At 32.5% G+C, this 9,142-nt stretch overlaps 1 protein-coding gene across 1 annotated transcript; it reads right to left on the reverse strand.

Annotated features, from left to right (window-relative positions):
- Window positions 1-4,026: 4,026 nt before the first annotated feature.
- LOC112516613 (thaumatin-like protein 1) lies at window positions 4,027-6,676 on the reverse strand. Its single transcript, XM_025123760.1, has 2 exons — window positions 6,616-6,676; window positions 4,027-4,793 (listed from the first exon to the last, which is right to left on the reverse strand). The coding sequence occupies exons 1-2, from the start codon at window positions 6,668-6,670 to the stop codon at window positions 4,126-4,128; spliced, it is 723 nt and encodes a 240-aa protein (XP_024979528.1). The 5' UTR covers window positions 6,671-6,676; the 3' UTR covers window positions 4,027-4,125.
- Between the last annotated feature and the right edge of the window lie 2,466 nt (window positions 6,677-9,142).

The raw sequence follows: 9,142 nt of genomic DNA on the forward strand, positions 1-9,142 counted from the left end.
GTTAGGGAGATTGTGCAGAAGAATCCTTGTATTGCCTCAATCAGAAGCATAAAACAGCCTCGGCAGACCCCTTACTCTCAAGAAATCGATGGTGTATTTTTGTGAGCATGGTTGCGAACTGTGGAACAAACCCATGTTCGATTCAATTGGTTTGTGCTTGGCCATCGAATGGAACCAATGGCAGGGTCACATTGGAGTACATGCACAGTCTGTGCATATTTTACATATATATATATATATATATATATATATACACACACATTTGTGAAGCTACTGTATGGAATTGTGAACCACTTGGATGAGCTTCCTATACATGTTTAAGTATAATATGATAAAATAAAGCTTCCATGGTTGGTTCTTTTGCCTTGTAGATGTTTCATTGCATATATTATCATGAAAAAGAAAAACCATGTTCAAAGCATATATGGTAGGTGTTTTCCCAAAGGAATCTATTTTGTCATCTTTTTCAACTGAACGAGTGATTTATGATGTCTTAAATTCTTTGTCTGCTATTATATGTAGGTATGCAAGGTTAAGATCAAGGGTAAACTTGATCGGCAAAAATCAACTGAAAGATGGTAATATGACTTTTTTATATTCTCTAGGGATCGATTTTATTTTGCATTTTTCTTTCTATGAAACAAGTATTTCTTACCAAAGTTTGGCCTAGCGGTATGTGAGTCATTGGCCTCCTAGGAGGTCAATGGTTCAAACCTCACCAAAAGTAAGAAGGGTGTGTGAGTTTATTTGTTCTATTTGTCGTACATAAATATTATATATTTCAGAAAAAACAAGAATTTCTTGTTTTACCCACTAACTAGGCTCTAGCCAAATCAATATCTTTGTGTTTGGTGTTCTATTTTTAGGCTTTCCAAATAACTTGCTCAACTTATTTGCTTTATAGTTATCTTTTGAAGTGGATTTTGATTTATTTTCCAACTATTATATTTACATAACATCACCTTGATGTATTATTTATTTTAATGAACCTCAAAAGGATCTTACTGTGTCTTAGTTATTTTCTTGCTTGAGTTGTGTTGTTGGTCATTTTGGTTCACATATGTGGGGTAAAAGTGTGTAGTGTTGTGTTTGGTGGTTTAGCATTAGCTTTTCAGAGTTTGTAGCATTTAGCTTTTCCTCTAGTTTCTATCCTACTTAAAAGAAGCTTAATAAAAAATCATGGTTGCTTATAGTTTGGCATTCCTGCCCATATGAAAGTCCTTTTTTTGTCTAGATGTCTAACATAATTAACTGTCAAATTAGTGTTTTAATGATTCATGGCTTGTTTTGATTCAAAAAATGAGAAGCAATGGAGGTTTATAGTTCAAGTGTTAAATGTATGTGTACTATTGGTTGGTACTTGTGAGGTCAACTTAGGGACAGTTTATTGAACGCTCGGGTAAGCATTTACCAATATCACTTATCTTATCCAGTAAATGTTCGGTAAATGACCCATTTATTATCATAATTTGAATATGGCGTCTCTTAATGAGTGAAAGCTATCATGGAATCAATGGATTATTAGCCAAAATCTTTTTCCTTGGCTTATAGGTGTATTTTGAGCTATAATTTTCAAGTTCATTTTATATAGAACCTATGAATTGACATCTTTTAGTGTTGACTTGAAGGTTGTGGCTAATACTATCTACATTACCTTGGATCCGTGTTCCCAAGAATGACGATTTTCGCTCTCAGATTTGATTCCATACATCTATGTTCACAGACCCATCACCACCATCAAGTTTCTCTCTCTCACCAATTGTTTCACCTATGCAAAACCCTCTATTCTCTTACGAGAAATTGCATGAACGAGGTAAGATATTGAGGTATAATTTCGGGTGTGTTTGTTCTTGCTTTAAAATTTGTTTATGTTCTTGCACACTTTTCTTTTGCAATATGTTTATGTTCTTAATAGCTTAATCGGTGATCGTTGTTCGTCGTTTGAATCTGAGTGAATACGCTTTGTCCCAGTTTTAATTTTGAAATCAAACTCGACGTCTCTGGAATTTGCCTTGAGCAAAATGACCCATGACTATTGTGTTTAGCTCATTATAGAAATGAAACATGGTGAGATTAGCTTCCTTTTAAAGATTTTGAGTTACTATAGTGTTAGGTTTCTCTTAGCATTAAAATTGATGATAAAAACGGAGAGCCTTACCTGCTGAGTGAGTGTGATGACTCTTAGCCAATAAACGTTTATTGGGTAAATTGTAACACACATTATTGTTTTGATGGAATACAGTCTTACATGGTAAAATAAGTTATAGTGTTAAAACTTACCGGTAAGCGTTTATTGAGTAAGAATTTGGGTAAATGTTTTCTAAGTGTAAATATTTCATCCTTAAAATAACAATACCGCCAAAGCTTCAAAATCACTTACATTTACTGCCCCATCACATTATGCGGGTAAACAACTAGTACATATTAATTCTAATTTCATTTATATGAATGAGTTTTTAAATATGGATTATATATATTTATTAATTATTATATGAATAAAAAATTAGAGTCATGTGAAATAAAAGAAATAAATAAATTTTGGTGTAACTAATGCAGATGAATAGTTTAATTTATTTAATATTTGCTAATAATTATATCAATAAGAAAAGACAAAGTTTGAGAAAAATTTAAATTAAAAATATACATATTATTATATTCAAGTCTTATTAAATATATATAGAATAAAAATATTTACAAACTCATTTAGATATACTAGAAGCGTACTCGCACAATGCAGCAAGATACATCGTGATTTTAATATTTCATTTTATTCTTTATCTCAGTCGATGTTATAATATGGCTCTATGTGATTTTAAGAAAGCGATTATGTTTTTATTTTTGAATAAAATATATGTTTGAATATATCATAAAAATTTGACAAAAATATATCGATATNATATTCGATAATTTTTGTGTAAATAAAAAATAGATTAATGTGAAATAAAAAATTTTAAAAAATATTAGATGTAACTAACGATGATAAATAGTCTAATTAATTTAATGTTTTGATAATAATTACATCAATAAAAAAAGAAAATTTTGAAGAGGGGAGGGGGGTTTGGGTTGGGATTGACATGCTTAAAAATGTCACCCTATTTTTGTTGTATTTTCTTACAAAGTTACAAATTGAGAAATTAGAGAGAGACAATCCACAACAAAAACAATTTAACATATATCTAGTTTTTTTTGTAATGTGATTTAAAAAAAATAGTTTGTTTTTGTGTTTTTACATTTTTAGCTTTAAATTTTGCACTTTCATAAATATATCTAATCACACCACTTACAATTTGACAATCAACTCACAATTAAAGCCAAGTTGTAAAATTACTTCTATAAGTTCTTTTTTAAATATTTAATCAAAAATATTTTTTATAATAATAATCTATACGATTTTTCTTCTAATATGAATGTACACTTTTTAATATCATTATCTAATTAGATAATATATAGAAAACATATACGTAGATATATAATTCTAACTATGACAAACAAATTTGTCGTCTTATATCATGCCTTGAAAAACACCATTTCCTCGCCATGGCTTATAAGGCTTGAGACTTGATCTCGCTGCCACGTCACGCCTCAAGCGATTTTGAACCTTGTTGTTTATATATTGGAACAGTGTTGTTATATGCACCCTTATATAAACCAAATTTAAGTCAAATCATACATTGAGAATTAAAAAAAAAATAACTCTTGATGTTAATGTGTACGAGAAAGATATTAACATGTAGGGGTGCATTTAACTATAACAAGTGTGTATTTAACCTACCTCTATTGGACCCGAGTATTTTTTTCAAAATCTAATTTAAGTCAGTTTACATTGTTATCTGGTTTATCAACTATTTTTTACTAAACATGATTAGTTTATTTGGTTGCTTATCGTCAACGACTAGTTTTTCACTCAACAACTAGTTTATCGGCAAATTTAATAAACATAACGTAATTTTGGACAAGAATAAAAAGTCTTTCAACAAAATAACTACATATTGAAAACAATACATTGATCGTTGCAACATGATATATCAAAAGTATTATATGATTAAATAATAAGTTGGGTTAACAATATAAATAACAAGAAAACATATGCAAATAAGCATTTATTATTCATATGTGAAAGAAACATCATGGGCAGAAAGTAATGAGATAATCAGCTCCATTGCCACAAGTAAAAGTGCTTGATGTGTCATCATAAGCATAACTATAAGCCTTGGGGCAAAGATTCTTGAAAAACCGTGAATAGTTCGTCGGCGGGCATGTTTCCGGTCTATTGTAATTGCCGGTGCAACAATATTCCGGTTTGTTAAACTGTAGACATGCACTTTTACATCCAATTGTTCCACCGGATGCATCCTTCACAGCAAGCTCCTGTGGGCATTGAGCGTTAATGTCAACCGGACAATCAGTCGTTGGACAACGAGCACCGCCTTGTGGAACAACCAAAACTGGTAAATTGAACCCATCAACAAGGCTAACATCGTAAAAGTCATTTTGACCTGCAGGTGATAAAGTAAACTCAACTAGGGTTGCAGGTGGGGCTGCACCAGCGCCATTGCATCCTACTTGACCAGAACCGCAGTCTCCGCTGTTACAATGGAACTTTCCACCATTGTTTGAGCAACCGAAGCGGGCCCAGACTCGTCCAGACCATGGGACCGGCATGGTAATGGTGTTTGAGACTTGGGGTGCCAGTTCGAATCCGGTTGACACTGAGTCTCCTGTGCCGGTTAAAGTTGCTGGTGCGATGCCATAAGGACAGTTGTTTTTTATGGTGAAGCGAGTTGAATGAATACCTAACAATTCATTGATGCGATGAGGATCATAATATGCAACATATATGGCTTCTTTAGTTGAAGACACCAAATACCATAACCCATAGAATTATCTATATATACGGGGAAGTATTCAAACGTAAACATCTTCATTTTATAAAAAACATAAAAACACATTTTACCATAGTGAATCACAAGTGATAATGATCAATAAGATGTGGGCAACCTTCGGCGTGACCCTAGTTCGTGGGGCAAGTTGCCCACACACCACCGGATTTTATTTTTTATCGTCAAAGAGCATTCTCGTATTTTACTAAAATAAATATCTTCTCGTTTGAACCTATATATATATATATATACATATAGAGAGAGAGAGAGAGACAAATCAAATAGAAACCGTCTAAAATTAGAAATCATGAAAATCACTTATATATATATATATATATATATATATTTATATACCAAAACTATCTGGAGGGAACCCAGGAAAAAAAGAGCCGATCTCACCCCTTTTTTGGTGGTTCTTCTGCTTTTCTTTTTTAGGTTCTTCCAATTTCATCCTATCGCTATATACACATACATATACTGGGAGATCTAAATAAGAAAACTAAATATCGGAAAAAGGTAAAGGTTTTTTTTAGAAAGGTTCACCTAGACAATTTCCTATATTACATACGGGCAAATTGTGGCCGCCTGAGACTAAGCCTGGCCACACAATGCTAATGCCTGGACTTGAATATGAGAAAGATGAGATATTCCACACCCCCCTTAGCAATTTTCCAACACATCACCACGGTAGTGGTTTAAAAAAGAAGGTTAAAGGTTCATATGTTAATCATAGAAAAACATCATCCGATAATTTTTATGTAAACCCAAAAAGATAATCTGTAAAGGCAGTTTACATATTTATCTTCAAATATATATATATATATATATATATTTATATATATTTTTCAATGGAGACTCATATAAACATTTCTTTAACCTTTTCTTGTTACTTTTCTAACATTGTTTGACCTTCTTATTTGAACCGCCTCTCTCTTTCTCTTCATATACATATATATATATATATATATATGTATGTGTGTGTATATATATGTATATACATATATGTGTATGTGTGTATGGTTGGATTCCAGTGAGGATGAGACTTAATATGAGAATTGTAAGAAGGGATCTCCACCTTTATCTGTACATTAAGATGAGATGTACTGGATCAATCCCCGTATCAAGTGTGATTCAGGAATGAGTTTGAGATTAAAGGTGATCAAAGGGTCCAGATTCTTTCTTACGATTCTCAATTTAACTCTTATTCTCACAAATTATATATATATATATATATATATAGGGTTAGGTTCACGTGAGACCAGTCCGTTTTCGTGAGACCTGTGAGACCACCTTTTTATACTTGAAACTTCACAGCGAAAACATTGTGAAGGTAAAAAAAAATCCGAACCTGCACAACAAAAACACTGTGAATGTTACCTTCACAACATTTTACTGTGAAGTTTCAAATGTAAACAAGTGGTATCACGGGTCTCATGAAAACAGGTTGGTCTCACATGATCCCAAGTATATATATATATATATATATATATATATATATATATATGGGTAGGTTCTGTTAGGAAACTGGGAACGCTCATAGCATGACACGTGACACATCCATAAGGGATAAGGACGTGTTATTTATCATGAATGTTGTAACACATTCATAATGAATATGCAACTTGTCGTGCTATGAGTGGTTCCGGGTTCCTAATCAATCATTGGTATCTAACGGAATTTTCCATATATATTATACGATATATAGATACATAAATATAATAGAAAAAATATTTACCATATATGAAATTGGTGGCAATAAGCAATATGGCAAAGATAAATTCGATCTTCATATTCTGTTCTCGTAAATATGAAAAGGGTGCATGGGGAGTTTGGGTTTTATAGGAGGAAGAAGTAGATATGTCATTATTACAGATGGAGACACAACTTACTATAGTATTTAATTTTCTAATTCATCAAAGAATGGAAAATTCAATTCCTGTCGGTGAATTTGACAAAAACTGTACAATGCGCAAGACTTGTCAAGGGATTACATTTTTATTATTTTGAATTTAAATAACATATTTAGAATTTGAATAGTTATTATGTATTTTTAAATTGTTCTTTAATGTGCTTTATCATATTTTATTACTAATGATTTGATTAATTTAATATGTTATCATGTTTTATGTTATTTAAAATGGATTTAGTTTCAAAATTAGTTGAATGCATAACAATTCAACTAATTAAAACTTAAATTTACAATCGATATAAATACAATTTATATTACAATATAGATAACAAACAAAAACTAGTAAAATTTGAACACTTTTAAAACAAAAATATATAAATATAAAAATTCGTGAAAAAAATTAATATAAATAAATGATGTTACACTAAATTTGTATGTTAGTATATTCAATACACCAAACTTGGTGTAAAACTTTATGTTACCGATTGAATTAGTGTAACCTTGGTGTTGATGTAAGATTTGATGCCAGTGAAGATGCCCTTACCACCCCCTAACCAAACAACCTTGGATAGATCAATGGCAGAAATCTCATTTGATTAAAATTTTATGGCACTCAATACACATCCCTGGCCATAGGTCCAAGGGGTGACGGCTTAGGGTAGCAAAAAGCCCAAGGGCATCCATATTTGTGAAGCCTAACATCCATATATTGGTTAAATTTTGTTACCAGTTTACCTCTACAATCGGCCGCGCTCTCTCCTTCGTCCTCCACTCTCTTGTCTCGCTCAGTCGCTTGCCGGCTGCCACATGATTGCACGAACAGATTGACGATTGAAATCTCAAATCACCATTCATCACTGTCGATCGAAATCTCAAATCACGACACACCACTATCGATTGACATTCTAGAGGCTAGAAGTACCAAGTACGAGTTGTTGTCTGTTGATTGAAATCACCAGTTCACTTCACCACTGTTGGCAGTCGGCAGTCTCGCCTCTCGCTCTCTCGACTCTCCCACTCAAAATCTGATTGATGACTTAGGTTAGGGTTATTTAATTTACTTATTTTATGTTTCTAATTCTTGTTTTATTAATTTATAATCTAGATGAAGCTGCCTCCATTACTCTATACTTAGGTTTTCTTTTAAGCTTTAAAAGTTTGAAGATGTAATAGTGTATGTATCATGTGTGCCTAATTGCCTAATGCCTACTTAGGTTTTCAGTAAACAATATTACAATGGAACTTGGGACTGTTTCTTGGGCTGTTTCGTTTTGCAATTCTAAGTAAAATCCATGAAATGAGTTTGGTTACTCACTTCAATTGCAGACATTGTTGTGTGTCAAATAGTCAAAGCTTCTGCTGCCATTTGTTAATTGTTGGGTGAATGGGTGGTTGGCCTAAAGAAGTAAAGATGTCTATAAGAGTACAAGACTAATAGACTATAAGCCTCTTCTTCCTTCCATAAAAAACAACCATTCCTTGTTAGGTTGGTGGCCCAAATTCATGATTTCCTGTTCACTATTTGTATCCTCTAAAGACTTCAAAATGTGAATAGAATTTCCTTTCCTTTCCATTTGCTCAAGCCTTAAATTTTGCACTTTTTAGGTCTGCTTAGAAGCTTTTTAGGAGTTGTTTTGAAGCGGGTTAATATAGGATAAAGACTTAAGATTGATGCTTATGTTTTCTTCTCCTTTATCAATTTGTCCAGGTTTCCTAATCGTTCCACTTTCTTGGCAATTTCACAACACGAACCACGAATGGTGATATATTTTATATTTTGTTACACGGGGTTTTGGTTTATGTCCCCCCGTTGCATCATTTTTGTTATATTTAAAATAAATCCGCGTGTGGATGAGCCGCCTAGATTGACTAGGTTCCAAACCCCTTCAAATAGTTTATTTTGGTTTTTATTTACACATATACGGAACATTTTTTTGACTTTCCGCCATGGGCATCCAAAATCTCAGGACCGGCTTTGTTGGGGACCTTAAGGTAATATGTGGAGTTTGCATACAAGTTTTTATGAAGCTATTGTACATTATATGCAATCTTTGTATGCAAACTTGGTATCAGGGGTGGAGTTAAAATTTTAAGTTAGGGAGTCGGTTCGTCAGTTCGTCAGGGGTTGTATTTTGTGGCATCATACAGACGAGACAACCCTATTTTTTATCGCATCAAACACATGAAGTGTGATAACAAGGTTTATAGGTTATTAAGTTTGAGGGTTGTTTTTATTAAGTGTTGGAAGATGAGGGGGTATATTTTTAAAAGTTGTTTTAAAAATCTATCACCATCGGCAATTATATATATATATATATATATATATATATATATATATATATATATAGAGGAG

The sequence above is a fragment of the Cynara cardunculus genome (assembly GCF_001531365.2).
Source record: "Cynara cardunculus var. scolymus isolate 2C chromosome LG 1, CcrdV1, whole genome shotgun sequence".
NCBI classification, from domain to species: domain Eukaryota; kingdom Viridiplantae; phylum Streptophyta; class Magnoliopsida; order Asterales; family Asteraceae; genus Cynara; species Cynara cardunculus.

Coding starts and splice junctions, on each gene's coding strand:
- LOC112516613 (XM_025123760.1), bottom strand. CDS start 6,670: ATGAAGATCGAATTTATCTTTGCCATATTGCTTATTGCCACCAATTTC. Junction 4,794..6,615: donor TGCCACCAATTTCATATATG/GTAAATATTTTT, acceptor ATGAATTGTTAG/GTATTCATTCAACTCGCTTC.